Genomic DNA, 23,462 nt, shown 5'->3' with positions numbered 1-23,462 from the left:
GCTAGGACAGGTCTGGAAGACGATGCGAGGCAGACAACGCAATGTTTGGAGGGGTCTTATCCATCCTGTGTGCTGACCATGGCTTCTGGTGCAAGCCTGTACCCTGAACTGCACCCAGGATTGTTCATAAGAGTGTTCATTGGCCCAAAACAGGTTAACACGTAACCAGTCTGGACAATCAATGGTTCAACATTGAAAGACACTCACTGGTCCTATTTTATGTAGCAGCAAAAACATAACCAGGGAAGTCATGGAAAATACTCAGGAAGATCTGACCTTGTAAAGCACTACTCCAAGCTTTCATGACATACGTTCTTTTTTATTTTCCTATCTTGGAGGTAAACTGGCCCTTAAATGTACTTATTCTATTCCACCATGATCTAGCAAAAATTTTATGAGTGTGAGCTGCTTTAAGCTCACTGTTTTCAAGGGGGCTGTTTGTATGAGCAAAGTCTATGCAAGCTCAGAAGCTCTGGGATCATTACTTTATGTGTGACTACTCACATGCTCAAAGTTTTGTGTTTGCTCTACTTGAACTTTATATACTTAAAAAAAAGAATCATATGAGAGCAATACTATGTATATGATATATAAAAATATACAACCTCCAATTAACTTCCATTTCCAAATGCTTGCTATTTGAGTCTTATAATACAGGAATACATACTAAAATATTATTGCTGCCATTTGTGACATGAACATACTCAAATGCATACCATAAGGTCCGCATGTGCCCACACATAAGGGCACAATAAGACAATCAACACTATGTCAATTCCATATTTTTCTGTAGACATGTGGATTAATAACCTTTTCCTACTTAAACTTTCCCTTTGTTACATTAACTACCTGTAAAGCCAGTTTAGTCCTTGGAAGATCATTATTAATTTGCAATCTCTGTTTCAGTTGTTTTGGGAACTGATTATGCAACTTCTTTTTGAAACATTTCAGTGTCTCTAGGATATCCCTTCTAACATAATTTTAAAATAAAAATATTTCTGACTGCTCTGTAATTTAAAAAAAAAAAAAAGTAATTTGGAAAACACAAAGAATTTATTTTACATACTTCTGAAAAATTCTCATCAGACAAAATTGGTATGCACACAATAGCTGAACTATTCAGTGCAAAAGCTAATTCCATGAGCAATCTAAATACTTATATGAACCATGTATATTTTTAAATTCTTAATTTTAAGATCTTGGTTATAGATAGGTTTGGGATACTTAATTCTGAAGAAGTAGTTCTGTTGAAAATCCATTCAGGATTGAAATGTTGCAATCTATTATTTGCCTTTCCAGTGCAGTCAAGTATCTCCATTTAGCTAGTGCAGTGTGTGTTGATAGAATAGGAAATATAATTTAAAAAAAAAAAAACAAAACACCAAAACAAAACAAAACGGGATTGTATATAAATAAAACATTGTCATAGAAGCTAGACGTTAAGATGCAGAGAAACAGTTTTTTTCTCCTATTGATTGAACGAGTAATTCAAAATATTAGTGACACTGCAGACATACAGACTTCTTCAAATAGAATTATACCAGTGCCCTGTAACAGATCCTATTTATCATTACTGTAACTCTAACTTTAGTAAACTGTCTCCAAAAATATACTTTAGCAACATGAAAATTAATGTTTTAACTGTAAAAGAATCACTGAATTCCTTTATCTTGACTGTAGGCTATTCCTACAGCATCACCTTTCCCCCCCATCACATTTAACTTATTTATTTCTGTGAATCCATCAAGCAGGAGCCACGCAGACCAGAAAGGCCTTTCCATTGCGCTCAAAGCATCAGAGAACAAGAAACAAAGAGCTGGAGAGTAAAGGCATTTATATAATTTGGTGAATATAAAAGACGACTGTTTTCCACATTTACAGATAATCTACTGAAAATAAATCATTAGCTGTGTCTTATTGATATAAATGTAAGTATTCATACATAGTGTCCTACTTTACTACTAAACTTATAAATTATACAAACTGAAATTGGGAACAATTTGTGTTTTCCTGAAAAAACATTCTCCAGATTGTACGACAACAAATCTTTGAAAAATCCTTGAACACTACAAAGATTCACAATCTTTGACTCTTACATGATACATAGAAATTTAGCTTAAGAAATTAGTTCAGAAATTGGAGAGCAGATGATTTTAAGGAGTTAAGGAGGTTTTTCCCCTTATATGAAGATATAAGTGATGAAAAGCAATTATGAAAATGAAAGGAATGACTGCCTAATGTCATAGTTGAGTACACAGTGGCTACACAAGAGACAAGCTGAGATGATGGCCTATTAAACAAAACATGTTGCCCTCAATACTCGCTTCACCTGCTTTATTCACTTACATTCCACCATTGTAATATTGATTCTTTAGCATAGACACTGATTTGACTAACCTCTACTATCATTATTTACTACATTAAAACATCCAGATCAACTACCAGTCCACAATGAATACCTAAAAAAAAAAGGCACATTACAAATATCAAGACAGAAAACAAATGAACAAATAGCTAGCTTATACTGAACTATTACTATTATTATTACTACTAAGATACTGTTGCATATGAGCAATGTCTTGAGCAATGCAAAAGCATCACAGAATACTGTTTGAACAAAATGCACAATATGCTTTAAGCCACTGCTCTGTGGTTCATACCAAGTGAAAGAGTTGTTGATACAGACCCTTCCCCAATGGAAACCACTATGAAGATTCATGCTAATCAGCAATTTTATGGTTTCAGTCAAGAAATTAAATGTCACCGAGAACCTGCCCTCTAAAAAACATACCAATCACATAAAAAACTATGGTTTATACTCCTCCTATGAGAGCAACTGCTACCCATTTTCTCAACTATTAAAATAAATTCAAGAAAATAAGCCCAGCCAAGTTATAACACAGCCATTGATAAACAAATATTGGCATGATCATACGGGGGTGACCATTTGTCCTGGGTTTGAGTGGTGGTGGGGTGGGTTTTTTTGGTAGCAGGGGAGGGGGCTATAGGGGTTTCCCCCTGTGACAAGCTTCTCAAAGCTCCCCCAGATCCAAGGCAGCTCCACCTCTGCACCAAAACTGAGCCAATCGGCTGCACCTCCACGATAACGTATTTAAGAAGGGACGTGGTGATGAGCAGTTGGACTTGTGAGGAGCAGTTGCAGCAGCGGTGTGAACACCAAGGTCAGTGGAGGAATGGAGGAGGAAAGGATGGGGGGAGGTGTGCCGGAGCAGAGACCCCCCTGTATCCTGTGGTGAGACGGCAGGGTGCCCCCCCTGCCACCCATGAAGATCTACAGTGGAGCAGACACTGATTTGCAGCCTGTGAGGGGCTTCACGTATCTGACTAAGGTGACTGTGCCTGAAGGAGGCTGGGGCCTTGTGGGAAAAGGTAGCTCCCGCTGTTGTAGTTCAGTGCTGGGAGAATTGCAGCACGTGGGGGTGTCCCACGCCGGAGCAGCTCAGGAAGGGCTGCAGCCGTGGGAGGGACTCATGTCAGAGAAAGTTTGTGGAGGACTGTCTCCTGTGAGAGGGGGACCACAATGGAGCAGGGGGAACAAGTTCCAGAAGCTCTTCCCACCGAAGATCGAAGAAGTGGCAGCACTGACTGAACCCCCCCATTCCCTGCCGCTGCACTGCTGGGGGGAAGAGGTAGAGATATTGGGAGCAGAGCTGAGCCTGGGAAGAAGGGAGGGGTGGGGGGAAGGTGTTCTCAAGATGTGGCAATGCTTCTCATTGTCCTACTCTGTTAAGTGTTGTTAGTGTCTGTAATCAATGTATGTTCATTTTTTCCTTCCACTAATGAGCCTGCCTTTTGCCCATGACCATAATGGGTGATCTGCGCCTCCTGGTCCTATCTCGAATCCCAAACCTAGATTTTCCTCTTCTCATCGCTGGGCGGAAGGGAGGAGTGAGCAGCTGTGTGGTTCTCAGTTGCCCTCTGAGCTCAAACTGAACAGTACTGATCTTCACACAAATTCCTGTACAACTCTCCCTGTTATGCCAATCCATTGAACAAGATGATAATTGATTCCTACCTTTTCTGTCCTATCCTTTCTCTGGGTATGCGTCCATCTGAAGGTTGTAACCTTTATCTCACAATCTCTGAGTCTTCTAAGAACCTTTGACCAAAGCTCTTGCCCAAACACCTTTTGGAAATCCAACCTCATTGACCCAGCTTGCCTTGGCTAGGTATGGTCACTTGGCTCCTCCAAAGACTCCCACAGGTTTCTGAGGCACAACGCCCCTCCATAAAAAAATTATGGTAATTGTTCTCCGGTGTATCGCATTTACTCCTGTCCCACTCGCTCTCCTCTTTGTTATTCTTCCCACTGATTTGATCAACATGATTTGATCAACATGAACATCAACCTTAGGGGCTGCTCTTGCAGCTGTTTAGGTTTTGGCTACAGCCATCACTCCCCCCGTCCTCTCAACGCTGTATGAAGCATGTGGTTACACAGCACGCTCAGCAGTCCAACAGTTTCATGCCCAAATCCCTCTGTAGCTCCTGGATAAACACGATCAGATCTTGCCAATTTCTTATTATGCAATTTATTTTCTTTTTACCTTCTACCACAACGGGAAACAGCTCCTCCAACATTCTTCAAAAACCAGCATTTCAGCATGAAAATGTCCCTAAGGTCCTCTCTGACAAACATGGGGTTTAGTTTTTTCCATTACAGCCTTATCTTCCCAGAGCATGTTTCACACCTTACTTAGTGGACGTACAGACTCCGTGGCAGGATCCTCTTGGCTTGGGAAGGGATTTACTACTACTTTTCATGTTTTGCAAACTGATCCCCAAAAGGTCTTTTTTTTGGGGGGGGGGTGGGGGGGTGGGGGGGTAGGAGAAGCTGCTTTACCGTGGTGTCACACTTCAGGTGCCCAGGTTGTTGCCTCATTTAGATGCGACTTCAAACGCGTTGAAGCCTGTGCTTCTGCTACCCCTTTCTCTGTTTTGTTTTGTTTTTGTGGGCTTTTTTTAAGCACCCCAGCTTATTTTCTACCTTTTTTTTTTTTTTTTTTCCAGAATTCCCACAGAAACTGTGACGTTTGGGCATGCGTGACGGACCGAAACTGAAGGAAGCCCCCAAGACGCGCGCCTCGGGGGAACTTCTCTCTCGCTCCCGCCTTTCCCTGAGGCGGCCCTGCTGCGCCGAGCACGGCCGTCCCGCCGCCCCCAGGGCCACGCCGCCGGGTCGGACCGGCCAGGCCAGGGCAGAGGGGCTGCCCGCGGCGGCCGCCCTGGAGGGGCTCCCCCGTCCCTCAGGGCAGCCGGCCGGGCCGCCGCCCTCACCGAGCGGAGCGGCGGCGGCGGGAGGCGGGGCCGCCCTCAGCCCACCCCGCGCGGCCCAGGCGGAAGGAGCGGCCCAGCCTCCCCCGCCCCTCCCGCCGCCGCCCTGCGCGGCCTCGCCGGCTGCTTCCGCCCGGTTCTCGGCAGACGTCGCCGCCGCCGGCCGCTGCCTCGCCGCCGCCGCCGCCGCTATGCTCGGTGTCGGGGAGCCTGCGAAGGGGGAAGGTACGTGCCTCAGCGGCGCGGCGGCCTCTCCGCTCCCCGCCGCCTCGGGGCGCCGCGTGGGGCGGGGGCAGCGCGGAGGGGCTGCGCCCCAGCCGAGGGCGGGCGGTGGGCCGGGGTGGCGGGGCCGGCCGGGCTCCTCACGGGCTGCCAGGCGGGCCCTCCCCTCTCCTCCCTTCCCTCCCTTCGCCCGCCCGGCGGGCGGGAGGCGGGAGGCGAGCGGCCGTGGGGCTCGGGCCTCGCCGAGCCGGTTGCCGCACACCTACCGCTGCTGGGCGCGGTAACCGGGCGGCGGGGCTGGGGCGGTGCCTCGCCGGGCAGGGCAGTGTCCTCTAGCCCTCGTGTAATGCCCGTGCAGAAGTCGGGTCCGTAGAATTGCCTTCCGCTAAATAATGTTGGTGATTGCTAGGTGTAAGGTTAAGGATGGGGGTCACACGTCCCATGCAGCGAGCAGTGCTTTGTACGTGCTCCCTTGACTTGTTTTTCCTTGGATTGGGAGGAGACTTCAGGAAACAACTAAGTCATGTCTTCCTTTCTAGAAAATAATTGCGGTGATGCTACTTACAGTGGTTCTTCTATATGTCAGTATTCGTTCGTGTGAAGCATTTCTTGGAACTGACTGATGCTTGTTATCTAGGTGGCAGGTTATAAAACAGGTAGGAAAAAAAGTCTGTGGCCTGAATAGCCTATAAATGAGGAAAATAAGGTAATAAATTCTTAGAAGTTAAAAGTGAGATGAGATTTATAAGTGGAAAGAAGTGTCTGTTAATAGAGGAGCTGATTGGTTTGGAAAAGCAGAGAGTCTAGCAGGCGTATACGCCCTTCTTCAGGAACCCTCTGTCTCAGGTTTATTCTTTGCATTGGTTCCAGAGCATCGTCATGGTCGGTAAATGCAGGCGTGAAGGTAGCTGCTACAAATGAGAAGAAATGTCTGTGCCAGGCAGGAGGTGAGCAGCAGGTTCAGGAAGCAGTGTAAATGCTGATATGGAAATGTATGGTTAAAGAAATTAAGATGGTGATGAAACACTGTTGAAGCATGACAGTTGTTGAGGGCTTTCCTACTGATAACTTTTTTTGTGGTGTTTGCAAAAATAATGAAACATCTTCTCTTCTTGCAACTTAAGTATAGTATTAAAGCCTTATCATCAGAAGACTTGAACAGCTTGAATGATGCAGACCTTTACTTTTTAAGGTGCAGTATACTCCTGGCCCTCTGGGACTTTATGATATCCAGTTAAGGTCTGAGAATCTATCTGCGTGGACCTGTTGCATAATCTGGATATGAATTTGTATTCTGTGTGTCTCGGAGATGAGAAGCCTTCAATTATTAACTAAGATTATTGTAGTTCCCTCTTTTCTTGTGGCGCTTGCATACAATGTCAGTGGGGGAAGTGGTCACACATTTACAGAAACTGGGTAAGCAACAGCAGTAACATTTAGTATTTTCCATCATGAAATTACTCCAAGGATTTATAAAAGCAATTTAAATCAGTGGTTTTTCAAGAATCTTTGGCAGTACCCTAAACAGATGCTTGTGAAAGAGGCAAGCATATATGATTCTTTTTTACCTACTCCCACTCTGTAAGTATCCACTCAGTCTGCAAGAAGGTGCAGCCCAGAAACTTTCTGGAACAGATGTACTGAAGACTTAAAGTTCCACAGTGGATTATTCTCTATTAACTCATCCTTGCCTTTAACCTGTGTGGAGCTCTAGTGTTCACACCATCCAGCCTCAAGTAGTTCTGTGAGTCAAATACCTACTAACTAAGGAGGCACCTCTGTTGGTTTTGAATATGCTTTCTGCTACTTCTATTTGGTATTTCCTACTCTTTAAATTAGAAGAGACACTGATGGGTTATTGTCTATTTATCTACTTCATGTGATTCACAAAGGCAATTGCAATAAATGGTGTATGGGTAATGATAAAACAAAATTTGCAATATGACTACCAAACCAAAGAACTAAGCAGTAAATTTGACAATATTTACTCTAAAGCTTCCTAATAGAACTGATCTTACTGAGTTTTTTAAACACTGATATCTTTGATTTCCTTTAAATTACATTTTTTTTTCTACTATTGTGATTTATTATCGTGTGGGCACCTTGTCTGGAAAAAGGGGTGGTCCCTATTTTGAATAATGTGTAGGTTATACTTATCAAGTATTAAATGCAGAATTTCAGTGTTTAACCTTTAGTGGTGGTGTGCATGCATTTGTACAGACAACACACATGCAGGATATGCAGGACAGGTAGGTTTTGCTTATTTAAATGGGACATACTCTTAATAGCAGTGTAACTGTTTTTTCTGCTCTTGACAAACCACTGTCTAATACTGTGAATTTTCAGTAAAGTGCTTGACTAAATTTGATTCCAGGTTACACTTTGGATGATAATATTTAGATGTCCAGTAAGGTTTGTAGACAGTTTACACTGGGGAAAGTAATTCTCATAAAAGAATATTCATAACAGGAAACAAATGTGTAATATGAAAGGTCTGAATTTAGCAGTGTTTTCAGCTTGAAACAGATACGGATTTTACACCAAAATGCTAGCCTGAGTACACAGTCAACAGGTAAAATGAAGGACTCTTTATTTACATAGCTAGGATTGCACAACCACTTAATGCAAGTGTGCCTTGTGTGGTAAGTGCCTTGTTATCATACGTTAGGTAATCCTGATGTGCCAGAACAGTATTTAATCAGAGATGCTGCAACTCCAAATATGGCAGGACTTTTTTCCTCAGTATCCTTGCTACATCCTGCTGCTGCCAGTAACCATGCTGTTCTTTTGGTTCTCTCCTTTTTCCGTCTCATCTTCTGCTTCTGTTTAGATCCTGTTCCTATTGTCCTTTGTTTAGACAGGTCTTTTACTCAAATTTATCTTTCTTAAAAAAAAAGTAGCTGATATAGCCATTTTGTGGAAATCTGACCACTCAAATTTTATCTCCCAAAAGAAATTCTAGCACTAACTGGAAATAAAACGGGTATCAGATGATAACTGGGTCATTATTTGCACCTGAGATGAACACAGGCTTTGTTTATGTATGTATTTGTACTTAGTTACGTGTTCTCAGGGTTTGGCAGGATTATCTTGGTGTGAGGAGCTGGGTCCCTGAGCAAAATAGTGATACTTGAGCAGCTACTGGTTTTGAGGAGCAAGCTAACGGTGTTTCCAGCATGGCAAATGGACTTGAATCCTCTTGTTACTAGACCTGTAGGTTCGTGTGTCAGAGCACTGCCATGTGCAGCCCTTCCTGCGGCACTGGTTCTGGGAGAAACTTTCTGGCTGCTGCACCACTTTTCCCAGACTGACTGTTCAACCCCCTGTCCCATCCACCTGACCAGCAGAATGATGAACATCACCATTGCTTCTTACTGAGGAAGACTTGGACTCCAGGCCTGATATTAAAAGTATAGACAATTATATTACCGTAGTGACTCAGAAAGGGATCTAATGCTATCGAGTCTTACTCTTTGTAGTCTCTTGTTTATGTCCCCTGTTCATTGATTCTCCTCTTTGATTCCCTTTGTCCTTTGCAGTGAGCTGCATACAGCCTATTTTTTTCATGTTTCTGCTAACAGTGCCTTCATAGCCTGTTTAGGTTAATAAATGAGTATCAGAATGTACAGCTGCTGCAGTAAACGTAAGGAGTAATCAGCAAACATAGGTTGAGAGATTACTGGAGAATGCTGTTGTTACTAGTAAGTTGGTCCACTATAAGAGACAATATTTTGACTAATTCTTTTACGTCCTTGTTAGAAAGCAAGAAGATGGTTGGTAGCTAGAGAGCGAAGTTGAAGGTGAGATAAACAGTTTATGTAAGAACACATGCAAGTTGAAATAATAAAATGGGAAGAAAAGAAAAAAAGTATTTTGAATTCAGAGCATGTGTTAGGCTAAGGGAGAAAAACTAATGTGGAAATGAGGACGAAACATATAGAAATAAGGGATAGTTCCATAGGGAGAGTCATGCTGAACAGCACAGCAAAGGATGGGGGAAGCCATATCAAGGACAGTGTGATGCTAATTGGATTGGCGTACATTTGTTTTTACTTTGATATCTGCTTCTTGCTAGTATTCATTCTGATCTATGAGCTTTGCCTTACCTAACAAGAAGAAAGAAAGAATAGTGCTCTCCACTGAGTAGTGAATCTTATTCTGATAGGAGGTAGAAAAGGATTTATTTAACATAAAATGAAATAGCAATTGCTTTTTACTGCTTTTGCCTGTCATTAGTGCTGCTGAAAGATGGAAGTTTCTTCAGATGCTTAACATTTGGGTACTGTGGTTTAAATGCACATATAGGTTACCGTTAGTTTAAATTCTTGCATTTTTGTGTTTCGTCTAATGTTGTCCAGATTACTGGCTGCCCAATAGAAATGTGGGGCATGTAGTTTTTTGATGTAGAACTAAAAATAGGAGTATAGAATATGCAGTTGTAGAGCCAAATAGTTCTTTGACTTTTTTTCCTTTGAAAAGGTGCAAAGTTCTCATTTTCCTTAGAGACAGTAGGAATCAAATGGCAGAGAAGCATCATCTTTGTTTATAGATCAAGCATTTTTTTCCAGACAGTTAGACCATAAGCAAACTTTGTTGCATGTACATGTTTTCTCTCTCTCAATACCTTTTTCAATTTCTTCTTGTACATGTGTCCTTGATTATCTGCTTTTCCACTTCTTTTTTTGCAGTATATTATTCTATTTCTCCCTCTCCTATTGAAGCAATACCCCATGAAAGGCTGTGTCAACTTTTCTCCCACATAATTTACATACTTATTCAATTTTGAACATGCTCTGTTTTGGGTGGTGATATGTGCTGAAGTCTGAAGGCCACTAACGTTTCATTTTCTCTGTATCCAAATACAAGCCTGATGGGTTCTTGTTCATGAAGATCCCCACCTCTTAACTTCAGCAAGATTTTAACCCGTTTTGTAATCATGGCATTACATTTCAGTTTTGCACAGTGGCTCCCAAAATACTGATGTTCAACATAACCTACATTTGAATAAACTAACAGTTCGCATACTCTGCAGACTTTACTATATTTGTGACAATTTTGTTGTGCTATCTATTCCAGCCTGTGATTTATTTCCTTTTGTTTTTCTAATGTAGAATTTTTGCTTTTTGCTTGGTTTTCCTGCAGGCAGCTGGTAAAGTTAATTTACAAGATTCTCTTGACATGAGTCTGCAGTTTCTGTGAAATTTGCTGGTCAGAAGAGACCTGGCATAGTTTTCTCCCTGGAAACCTTCTTTACCGTGAAGACATTGTACTTCAGCAGCAGCTTTTTATATTCTCTCACATAGAAATTATGTCTTTACTTGACTGAGATTTTGCTAATGTTGAAGTCTAATCTCAGAACATATATCTAAAGTGTATTTATTATACCCACCTGTTATTCATGACTGCTACCTTCTCTGATTGTTTCTTTAAGCAACTAATTTCTTGCTCATTTCTTTTTAGGTCATCAACATTACTAGCTTTATCATCAGGCTTGCATATTAACTGGAAATGGGGGAGTTGATGGGAATATAGCTACCACTTTCTTGTAATCTGTAGGATTCCCCACTTTAATTATGGCTGTGAAGTTTCTTGAGAAAAAAACAAACCAAAACAAACTCACACTCTTTTGCGGTCAATTTCATGTTGGTAGCTCTGAACAGTTCACAGTTTGTGATGCTTTAGCTCTTCTGAAAAAGTGAAAGTTACCATCTGGGTATGATTAAATAGATTGATGGGACATGTAGGACCTCTTCCACTGTATGCCAAAATGTGTTCTCTAAAACATACCCCACTTTAAAAATGCCAAGTCTTTTTTCTTTGGGGCATATTGATAGTTGCTGGTATTGTATGAAGCCTCAGGAGACCCTCAGCCATGCCAGGATAACTTCTCAGGATTTTCTTATGCTTGTTATGACTCCAGTACTACATGTTTGTAACTGAGTGTTGAAGTTGCATTGGTAAATGGAGGGCCTTTAGATATACCTAGTAATAAGGGACATGGACTCTTCTATTTGAGCACTGGGCAAGCATAACTTGGTTTTTGAGACCTTTGTTAAAGGAACGTCAGCACAAACAAAAACTGAGGTCTGTGATTGCCAAAGGAGAAAGAGATGAGACATAAAACTTAGTGTTTTGTTGCCAGAACTGCAGTGAAACGTCAGATCCCCTTGCTGGCTATGCTGTGTGCTGTAGACCAACAGTTGATGCTTTCAAGCTTGTGACTGCTTTCATAAAGGTTGCCGTTGTGCCCTATTTCCTTGGAAGTCTTTAATTTGCTGTTTCATCCTGTTAAGAGCAGTGTGGAAATCAAGTCATAGTTCTATTATGATAATTAACAAGAGCGCTATGTTTTGGGTTTTTTTTTGTTTTGTTTTGTTTTTGTTGGTTTTTTTTTTTTTTTTTTTTTGTAGTCATTAGTACATGCTGAACTTTTTAAAGCCAAAACTGTGAGATGCAAAGATTGGTTAAAAGTTATGGTGGGCCTTCCTAATCCATTTCCCCCAAGGTTTTGACCACCTGCTCTGTTGTATAATTTTGTACCAGACCAATGTAGACAAGTGTCATTATGGGATCTGAAAATGATTTCTTGATTCCTTACCCCTGAAACTCTTTCAGCTTGTTCATACCAGAGCAAAGCAACTTGTTGGAACAAGGTTGATGGGGGATTCATCTATTTCTATTTTGAATACACAAAATCTGCACCTTTCCAAATTAACACTTCTTCAATTTGCAAATCCTACACTGCTTTGCTGAAAATCTTTCTCAATAACTGCGTTTATGTTTGGCACTGACAAGGCACCACTTGACCAGTACAAAATTGATAGGCAGAAGTTATTTTCCCTGTTTCCCTTTCACGGGGACATTACACACTTTCTTGGTGATTGCTACAAGGTTATTAGTGGTAATGAAATCCAGATTTTGTGATGATACTGTAGGTCCAGTTCTTAAAACTAGGTTTCTTCCTATTTAGGTCTGTGCACAGGCCCCTGTACAAGGTTCAGAAATGAAAACCAATTCCAGTTTTCATTCTGCACTTCAGCTTTTTATCCTTATAGCTCTAAGCATGAGCAAGCTGTACCCCATTTCCATGCTGTTTTACAAATACTTTTGCAGAGTCATCAGTGAAATTCTCCTAGCTGTTTCATGGCTTGAGGGAGGGGCATGGGGGGAATGACACAGGAACAAAACAAATTGAAGGCATCAGATTGATAGGTCATTAAGTGATCCCTGGAAACAAGGCTGCCTAGTTACTTTACTTGTTTAGACAAAAACAGCCTGCTGCTCTCAACTGCCTTCCTTAGATATGGATGTTTGGGTTTTATAGGGTTATTTCATGTAGCTACATTGCTTTGTTTGATGAGCCTGTAGTGTTAACTTTTTAGCTTTGCTTGCTTTTACAAATAATACCTAACAGTGTTTATTTACCAATTCAGGGACAAGCAGGTTTTGACAGAAAATTGTACTGTCACGTATAATGAAGAAATGTTTCAGTTTTATGTGCTACTGCTGCTGCTTTTCTTATACAGAATTGGTCAAGATTTGTGACTGATGTCACAACAGCCTGAAAAGTCTTTAGCCTACATTTGCTGTTTTCTGTAGAAAATCTGGCATCCATGGTTTGTCTGTAGTTTGTCCAAAGAAGTCCTTGATGAGATCTAGTCATCCTGTGTTCCCCCCCTCCTTCCCTTGTTCATCTTTGCAGGTTTTCTACCAGGTCGATCAGTCCGTCCCTTCTGCTTCTAGTTCTTAGGTATGAGCATGTTAGTTCCAGTCTGCAAATCAAGGAGCTTATGTCAGGTTTGGATGAATCTTTTCTGGGGATAATGTGCCAGAAATTGTTAGAGCCTTAGCATATCTAGTAGCTGAAGGAATCTCGCTTTATATTTTTCCAGATATCCTTTTGCATTGTGATACTGAATTCAATCACATAAGATCACCAATTAGGGCAGTGTTTCTTTTTTATTTAAGCTGGTACAGCTAATCCATGGAATAAATCTACTTTAATTCCCTGTGTTTTGGGGGGACTGATCTATCTTAGATTCCTTTTCTCTGACCTATATCCTTAGTAATTGTCATCTGCTGTATATGTGAAGCACTCTGCATTTGCTGAAGTACTAGAAAAATTGGCCGAGACCCTTGTTGTACCTCACCTTTTATCTTTTTCTGGTGGTTTAGGACCATAGAATTGTAACCTGTTGATTTGTAGAAAAATCTGGAGAAAATGTAGTCCATCTTTCTCTTAGACCAAAATTATCATTTTGTCCAACTGAGTCTTAAAATCCTTCAACAAAAGAGGTTCCACTGCCTTCCTAGCAATCTCCCGTTGCCTTATGAGCAAAGAATTTTTTGGTAACTATCAAGACACAATTTGTGGCTGTTGCCTCTTGTTTTACCATTTGTCATTGCAAAGAAAAGTTCAGCTATGCTGTCTTTGGAAGTCTTTTTCAAGTAGCTCTAGGTTGCTATTTGATTACAGCTTATCCTCTTCTTGGCAGATGAAAAATGCACAGTTAGTAAAGCTTTTCATTGGAGATCATGTGCTCTAGGCTGCTCACCCTCTGGGTAGTCTACTTGACCCTCCCAAGTTTCCCTATGTTCGTCTTGAACTGGTGGGGTAAACAAAACTGGGCTCAGATTGCAGTTATGTCTTCAGTACTGTTGAATTGAAGGGAGGAGTAACATCCCTCAAACTCATGGCCATGCTTCTTGTATTTCAATCTGGTACGTAGGTTGCTTTACCCGTGTTCAGAGCATGTTGTCTTTCAGTTTGGCATCTATAATGACAAACATATCTCTTTCAGCAGGGCTGCTACTCAGCCAATTACTTCTGAGCTGCTTCTGAAACATGGTGTTCTGCTCCAGGTGCAGATCTTTGTGCTTTCCACTGTTGAGCATCATAAGGGATTTGTTGGGCCAGTCCTTAAGGTTCTCAGGGGAACAACCCTCTGAATTGAAGCTCTCCTCCAGCTGCATCCACCATCACAGATTATTTAACATTGTTTGCATTTTTTGTTTTATCACCCAGGATTCTGATGAAAAATTTGAGATCTATAGGCTCCAGTATTGACCCAAGATTACTGGACTTGTTTGATGTTCATCTGGTGGCCAGTACTTCACTATCTTTTAAGCTTGTTCAGTTAGTTTTCAAACTATATGAGTCAGTTTATTCATCCTGCATTTCTATAGCCTGGAAAGGAGAATGCAGTGGGAGACTTTGCCAAAAGTCTTAATAAGGCAGTGTGCATTACATCTACATCTTTCTTGTAGCCGTGTATTTTATCGTTGAAGGCAACTGCATTGCTTAAGCATGACTTGCCATTGGGAAATTGGTATCTTCTTCTGGATTGACATCTTTTCTTTCATGTGATTAGCAGAATACATGCTTTCATGATTTTTTCTGAGGACTCAGCTGAGCCAGATCAGCGTAGAGTGCCTTGGGTGCTCCTCCTTACCTTTCTTGATTGAAAATGGCTCTGACTTTAGGTTTCTTTTTTTCTTTTTCTGGCTTTTTTTTTTTTTTCTCCCCTAGCCACCACCTTCACCTAGGTCCTCTGATTTACCATGATGCTTTGACAAGCATCAACCTTGCAATTGCTTCAACTAATTCTTTTCTCACTTTCAGGTGTATCCAGTCCAGTCTCATGAATTTACATGCATCCAACTTCTGTAGGTCATCTCTAAGCTGTAGTCCAGCCCCTTTCTCAAAAAAGGCAAAGTGTAAGGTCAGATTTCTGAAAGCATTGTCCAGTCAGGCACTGAATATCGCCAAAGTTGGAGATTCCACAGCCTCTCTGGGCAACTTTTCCCATAATTTAATAATCATTATTGTGTGTACAGGGAAACCTCTTTGTCATTGGAATTTCCTTCATTGCAACTTTTGACTGTTGGTCCTTGTCCTTTGAATATACATCACATGCTTCAGCATCCATATCATCTAATTGATTCTCTCCAGTAGGTTGTTGTCTTGTACTGAGGAGTCCAAAACTGGACACGGTATTCCAGATGCAGTCTCTCCAGTGCCAAGCAGAGAAAGATAATCACATCCCTCAGCTTACTGGCTATTCCTGCTAATGCATCCTTGTATACACTTGGCCTTCAGGGTTGCAAGGGCATGCTACTGACTCGTTTTCAACTTGTTATCCTCTACTGTCTTTTTTTGTGAAGCCTTTTGGAGCCCCCAGCCTGTGTTGCTGCATTGGGTTACTGAACTCTATGAGCAGGATTTTCCATTTGCCCTTGGATTTCATGTCATTCTTGTCTTTCCAGCCTGATAAGGTCTGTTTGGATAGCAGCCCTGCCCTCCAGTGTTTCAGTTGGTGTGTCTTCCTCCTTCTCTCAATCTGGTATTATGCACAAACCTGCTGAGAGTGCATACTGTCCCATTGTCCAGCTATTTATTAAAGACATTGAACAACATTGGCTCAATATTGATCCTCAAAGGACACTGCTGGTGAGTTAATGGGCTTTTTTTTTGTGTTGTGGTAGGTTTTTGTGTGTGTTTGTAGTTGTTGTTTTTTTTTTTTCATTGTCTATTTTTTCCCCCAAGACCCCCTTATAGTCCACTTAGTCCACATCTCACCAGTTTAGCTGTAAGAAAACTGTGAGAGACAGTGTAGAAAGTCTGACTCGAGTTGAGATAAACAGCATCTAGTGTTCTCCTCATCCACTGAGCCATTCAGCTGATCACAGAAGACAATGAGGTTATTGGAGCGCAGTGTGCCCTCGCTGAATCCATGAAGGGTGTGCTGCCAGTTTCCTGCATGTGCTTGGGTACAACTTGGGGGATTTTCTTTTGATAGCTTTGAGAACCGAGATGAGGCTGACTGGCTTATAGCTCCCTGCGTATTCCGTCTTGAACATGTGCATGATGGTTGCCTTTTTGCAGTTGTCAGGCACTTCCTCCAGTCATCGTGGTGGTTCAGAAAGGCTAGAGAGTAGCCTCACAGTAACCCTGGCCACGGGCACCCTGGCATGTATTTCTTACGGCATTGTGGGATCTCGTCTGTCGAGTCTGTGTGCGTAGTCCTTTCTCCTTTACTTTGGTTCTGCCACTGTTTTATGCAATTTATCATTGCCCTGGTGATTACCATTGCATCTCTCTCTTCAGCAACATTCTTCAGATCAGGTGCACCAACCTGTTTGTCCTGTCTTGTGACTGGATAGTTTGTAGGCCAAATCTCAATTGATTTACTCTGATTACATTATGTGGTGCTAGACTGAGTTTGTGACAATTCTTTCATTAAACGCTATTTTGGATGCAGATCACAAATTTTGTTATTCCCTAGTTATTTTTCAAATCAAATGTCAAGTCCAAGTACTACTGTGGGATGGAGCAGTTAATATGGTATCAGGAAAGTTGCGTAGTTAAGCATAATGTGTGCAAAGGAGACTTAGTTTTACTATCAGCATTTTACTTTGGAGTCAGTTGAACCAAAGATGAATATGAAGACTTAGTCATGTAGCAGAAATAATTTGTTTCCAAATATTCTTATCTGAAACAATGACAGTAGATGGAGTCTGGATCAGTAGTAAGACACTTAAATATATGTGGTGGTTTGTAAGTGCAGTTGTATGCCTAAGTTTTCATTATAGGCTTTGCTAACTAGGGGATGATTTGTCTCATCCTGAGGTAGAAACCTCATGACTGGTTTCATGGTTATTCACTATCAGTCAATGTACTGTGACCTATCCTGTAATAGGAGTTTGCTTTCAGGTAGACACCTATACATTAAGGGTGCGTTAATCTAGTGCTAAAGCCCTACCCTCTAAATCAAAGCCCATGTTTATGTATTCTCGCAGAAGTTTTGTTAGTAGATTAAGTACTGTTGACAGAACCTGCCTTTCTTGTATTTTTCCGTATATGTATAGAGAGTTAATGGGCTGGGTTGGAGAGAAGGAAAAGAATATTGCATGGGACATAATAAGGCCTGATTTCCTACATAGCTGAATCTCTTTCTCTCACACTTACTTTTCTCTCTGATAACTCTTGAAACTCCCACCAGTCAAGTTTGTGGTTCTCCCTTCTCCTTAGTTTTCTGAGAGCTGCAGCACAAACTGTGCCTTCTGCCAGCTGACTGAGCTGGTCAGAGTTTTATCTCTTGAGACCTTTGCCCATTAAATATGTTTGGAAATTGATAGGCCATCTGAAGATATTTCTAGGGGAAATGCAGGCAATTCATGCCAAAGATAGGTGCCTATAATGGAAATACTGTGCTTCAAAGCTTAATTTATGAAGAGCGAAGGTGATCCAGAGGTATTTTTGGGTGTTACTGATTTCATCTTAAAAGAAGCCTGAGTAGTGTATTGGGAGTATATCCCCACTGTCTTTTCTCTGGTTTTCTCTTCAGTCCATTTCTATTACTAAAGGCCATAAAACTACAAATTAAAAACCCAACTATAAATAAATAAAAATCCCTCAGATACTACGAAACCTTTTGTGATTGTCTCAGATGGGTAGTTTTTCAGAAAAGCTTTTCTTCTCTAGTGTGCAGTCTTGCTTTCAGGTACTGCACCACTGTGCATATTAGTAATTAAGATAAGTTAAAAATTGGACCAAAGCTGCTACAAGAATCTGTGTGAACCTGAAAAGCCTACCACTCCAGTCCAAAATGTGTTGCTGAGCTTCCTTTTTTCATTGTTTCATTAATGACCTTACATTGCAAATTCTACCTGTGAATGAAGAGTTGTCAGTGAGATTTCCATTTGGAGTTTTTCAGTGAAATCAGTTCAAAATGAAACTTTACAACTGATTTTATTTGTTCATGATCAGAAACTTTGTATAAAACTTACTTTCTTGGGTAAAGACTTGTTACTTCTGCTTCTTGGATTGTAAACACTTCAGAAAAGGGATGACAAGCTTAATGTTTACTTTGGTTGTTGATCTAACTGGGTTTTTCGGTCAGAGCTGTTCTTTCAGCTTAAAATAATGAAGAAATAAAAGCTGGAATAATTCATTAAAAAAATACCTTATTATAGTTTAACAACATTTGCCTCAATTATGTATGTTCCAGTCACTGCAAGTTAAAGGTGATAACATGACAAATAATGAAGTAGTAAAGATGTCTCCTTTGGCATCAGATGAATTTTGGAGGGGGTGGGTGGGTGGGTAGTGAAGTAGGGAGGTGGGGAAAAAAGTTTCATCCAAACAGTTGTGCCGTAATTGAAAGTGTTAAACAACACTTTTCCCTCCAAAAGCATTTTCTGTTTGTATTGTACTTAATTTTTTCAAGGTGGTACTTCTCTTCTGCATTGCCTGTTCTTTAACCTAAACCTTTCAAAACTTCAGATTAAAATTGGGGCAAGTAAGGAAGTGTTGTTTCTACAAGTGTACCTTTTTAACGTAGTCAAGTGTCATTACTTACAGTTTTATTCAGATGTGTTTATTTCAAGTTGTGTAGCACTGAGAATTTTCCAGTGACTGTGAACATAGTGCCCTCCACTTCATGGTCCTGCAAACTTTGTGGATCTTAGGCTTCAATTTACATGCTTAAAACTTCACACACTGACTAGGGAATAGAATTTGGATTCTTGTATTAAAAAATGAATGATCCTTTTTCACTAAGCAAAAGCATTTGAAAGACCTAATGTTATCCTTAACTAGACGCTTTTGATGTTTTAAGATCATGGTAATATGCAACAATGTCCAGTTTTACTGTGTAATGTTAGGATTTTTATTGCATCTTATTTGATCATATTCTCATTTTGTTCAAACTATTTATCCTAATCCCATGTGCTGATGGCTTGCTGCTATATAGGCTGTATGTGAAATAATGGCTTTTGAACTCAGGAAAGATTGTCGTCTTAAATAACATTAAAAGTAGTTGTACTTCCATCTCAATTTCAAGATGAGGTTTACCAAAAAGTTTTCCTGCAGTGGCTACATGTGAAGTCCTTCAGAGTTTCTTTTGAGATTTGCTGGCCTATAATCTTGGGATTTTTTTGCTTGCTATCGTATTGCATTTTTTTCTTTGTATAACATATTTCAATCAACTTTAAGGGTGTACTGGGTAGAGACACTGAAGACTCATCTTTTAGATTAAGTCCAATGACTTTTTTTCCCTTGTGTGTGACTTAAATTAGAATTTCATTAAATTGGAAACAGTTAAGATGGACAGTCTTTTCCACTATAGATGGTAATGTATTGGATAATGCCTAGTCATTCCTGTAATAATTTAAACAAGTTCTTAAAGTCTGTTTAAGCTAGATCTGTTGCTTCAGAAGGCTGAAATGTGGTTCTTGGAAGATTGGAAATGTTTTGTAGACCTTAAATAGCCCTCGAAGTTGATACAGACAGTTTTGTGGACTTGGCAAGCACTGGTCTCTTCCAAGTAATGCACGTGTGTGATCATTCTCCAACAAGGGCAGTCTTCTGACTGCGTTTGGTGGCTGCACCTGTAGTTGCAAATGGTGAATGGTTATTTTGGCAGATGCTTCTGTATGCTGTAGTTAATCTTGATGATGTTTTAATTCGTAAGTAGTCATTTGATAAAATAGCTTTTTTACTGAAGGAAGGGTTACAGGGGTTTGGTCAATCAGCCACTTCCAAAGTGGTAGCCTAATACTGATTTCATATGTCATAAGTATACGAACTGAAGAAGACACACTGTTTATTTGGCAGCATGCTGTCTTATTTCCTATCACTACATTTAGATGACCAAATAATTTTAGAAAAGTTATAAAGGTGAGCATAAACATTTGCCTGAATTGATCAAATCTTGATTAGTTTTAACTGACAAAGACTGCCAAAGATGACTCCTTTAATCCTTTGAAAATTTCTAGAGAAGTAAGTTATGCTGCACTTAAAATAAGGAGCCCACCTAGTGTCAGAAGACTGTCTGGTAATTAGCATATTCCTTTCAGCTTCTGGTATTTTCTTTGGGGCTTTTTTCTGGTTGGGTTTCTTTGGTTGTTTTTAGGTGGTGCTGTACTCCCATAGTTGAGGCACACAGAACTTGTGAAGGCTCTGGTATTTTTTTTTTTTGCTTGCCTTCAGATAGGTTTCAGCTGAATCTTTTCAGTGGACAGTGTGAATAAGAAATCTAAAATTACTTGACTTTAAGGTAGAATAGATCTTATTGTCCAATTCATCACCATACATATCTGTGACAAAAACTGAAAGATGTTTTCTTTCGTATAGTAGTAACATGTATCAACTAGTATGACCTATTCAAACATCAAATACTGAATTGGGCCTCTGACTGGAGATGACAGCTGTTTGGGGAGGGTAGTTTGAGGTTTTTTGCAGTTATTCTGTAGGAAGGTATAATAGCAAAGAGCCAGTGGTGTAAGTATTTGCTGATCTGTTATAACAGTATCTTATTCTGTCTAACAGCAAACATGAGGTCAGCATCAGAAGAGCCAGTCCCACTACATGAAGAATTTGTCTACTGTTGTGGAGCTGCTACCCATGTCTTAAAGTGCGGGCCCTGGAAAGACCTCTCAAAAGATGAAAGTAAAAATCTGCCCAGGCTCTTATTCATGATTATTCCTGGTAAGAGTCTTTTTTTGTTTAAGTCTATAGGTGCAGTGATTGTAAAGGATATGTTCAATTTCACTTCCAGAAGTCTCACTAGAGAAGTGCTAGAATTTGGCCCATGCATATGGCCAAAAAATCAATACTACTGCAATGGTAAAATTTCTTTATTATATTTGGTTACTACTGTTACCTGTATTTGTAAAACTGAGAAATTAAGATGTCTATCTCACCCTGTGGTGGTGATTTGCTGAAAGCTTTGTGGCTTTTATTGTTTTTATCATCCTTTACTCTCCTTCCATTTATTTATTGCATGTTGAAGTGGAACTGCAATGTCAGCTGTGTGTCAACTGAAAGGTAAAAGTTACAATATTTAGGGGAAAATTATAGATCCAGTATTTTGGTTTTTGTTTTGTTTTGTTTTTTTTTAATAGGAAATGGTTTAAAACTTAGATTATTGCACATGAATTTTTATGATAATTTTCTTGAACTCAGTGAGCATTGTATAGTTCTGAGTTATATTTAAATCTTGTTGTCCTAAAATGAAACCTCTAAACGTTTTTTTAGCATATGTTAAAATTAATGTAGAAGTCCTAAATTCATTGAAGTCTGCCAATTACCTGTAGGAGTTCTGCTATTAGCAAAAAACAGAGCTTGAGCCTGTTCAAGCACAGATATTGCCTTAAAGTTTGGAGATTTTTAATTGTTCATATAGTTCATTTGAATGTATTGGATACTATTATTACTTCCCCAAGAATTAGTTGTGCAAATAATGACTCTTCTGATTATCCCCATCTCTGTTTCTGTTAAGAGTATACTCTGCTGCTGTTTATGGGCCAGTACGTGTATTGGACTGTCCTCTGTTGTGAAAAAGACCACAGGTTCAATTTTTCAGTTGTTTTGCAAGGTTTTGGAAGCCTCATGGAATATTTTATGTTAGTTTCTTTGGGCACGATGATTTTATGCCCTTGCCTCCTGGAGTTGAATAACAGTGTAACTTTTAACCCAGTGACAGTGAAGTTTAAATTCTTTTCTTAACTGAAAAGAAGAAATAAGTCTCCTATGATTACATGTTGCTACTGTTTTGTGGGAACAACTTTTTAAGCCAGATACTGCATAGTGTAATTCTTTAGTAAAAAACTATCTGTGTGGATCCAAATCGTCAAACAGTTTTCTGGAGCTACAAGCCTGATTTGATACTTTTCAATTGTTGCTTTCTTCCAGTTAAGGCATTTCTAGAAGGCTTAAATGAACAGCTAAGTTAAGTGTTTATTTTTTTCCCCAAGTTCTGGAGCTTTCAAGTGTCTTCAGGTTGTGATACCCTTGTGTTTGAACTGGTAGCAGTGCCTGTAACTAGGGAACTCTGTAAAGCTAACTCAGTAGAAAGATCTGTAGGGGAAGAGCACAAAAGTCAAACATTAGCATCCAAGGTGTAAGGTACCTCTGCAGGGCATGCAAGTTATTCTTCTTGAAATATACCAAGTCGTGCAGACTTTATGTGCTCTATATTCATCATAGGAAACTTTTAATGTACTGGCAGGGCTACATTTATTTCTTGCAGAACAGATGTGTGAAGACTCCTTAATAACATCTTACATTAACTAGACAGGTATCCAGAAATAGACATCAGTGAAATATTCAGAGTGCTTCTGTCATGGCCTCCAAGCTTTTGCAAGCAGCTGATTTATGGGTTTGCTCTTATTTCAGAATTATGTTGATAACAAACTGGAAGTTGTCTTACTGAGAAAACAATTAGAAACCACAGCAACCACAATAATGTTATCTTCATTTTAGATACCCAAATTCAGTAGTGAATCAAGTTACCCAAGCTCCTTGCTGTGGCTGGCAGGGAGCTGACTAGGATCTGGCATAACATAATGCAGCTTTGCTTCTCATAAATCAGATGTGTTTTTTCTTACTGGTATATGCTTCATTTTTAGCCTTCAAGGGAAACTCTATCTGCCAACACAAAAACCCCAGCCTTAGGAGAGATCCGGACATTTGGGTCATCTGGCAACATGTTCATGTACCTAAACAGTTAGGATTAGATAGCATTCCCCTCGTGCTTTTGTAACTTCCCGAGTATGAAATGTGGAGCCCTTCTGGAGTCCAGCAATTTTCACACTTGAAAGGCATGTATCCCTAGTTGAGATTCTTTTGTGGAATGAAATAGAGGGGCAGAAGGATAGCTTGGTACAGGTCAAGGAATGAAATATTCAGGCAAGGGCAACTCTCATTCAAAAAGGAACATATGCACAGCCAAGTGTTCTGTGATCTGAACAGAACATGGTTAGTTCTACTGCATGTGATATATTGTTCTGCATATTAAACTGCTCTGGTACATACTTTTCCAGTCTTAATGAAATTAATGCATATCATTTTGTTTATATGTAATCAAACAAAATGGGGTTGCGGGTGGGTATAAAAGAGAAAGGTGATAAAATTCTCAGCTTCTGCTGGAATCAAATGGTTG

At 40.2% G+C, this 23,462-nt stretch overlaps 1 protein-coding gene across 3 annotated transcripts in view; it reads left to right on the top strand.

The window, feature by feature from the left end:
* Positions 1–5,354: 5,354 nt before the first annotated feature.
* The window catches only part of LDAH (lipid droplet associated hydrolase), a 126,666-nt gene continuing 108,558 nt past the window's right edge, over positions 5,355–23,462 (top strand). The window contains exons 1-2 of one of the 3 annotated variants that reach the window (XM_042803443.1): positions 5,355–5,520; positions 20,849–21,007. In XM_042803443.1, coding sequence (XP_042659377.1) covers positions 5,487–5,520; positions 20,849–21,007 — 193 coding nt within the window. In that variant the 5' untranslated portion in view covers positions 5,355–5,486. Of the gene's footprint in view, positions 5,521–6,409; positions 6,465–20,848; positions 21,008–23,462 lie in introns of those variants that run through there. The other 2 variants (XM_042803442.1, XM_033004535.2) reach the window with 2 other exon arrangements.

This window comes from Tyto alba, unplaced genomic scaffold (assembly GCF_018691265.1).
Source record: "Tyto alba isolate M040663 unplaced genomic scaffold, T.alba_DEE_v4.0 Super-Scaffold_40, whole genome shotgun sequence".
Classification (NCBI taxonomy): domain Eukaryota; kingdom Metazoa; phylum Chordata; class Aves; order Strigiformes; family Tytonidae; genus Tyto; species Tyto alba.
This window is presented reverse-complemented; position numbering and strand designations above follow the sequence as displayed.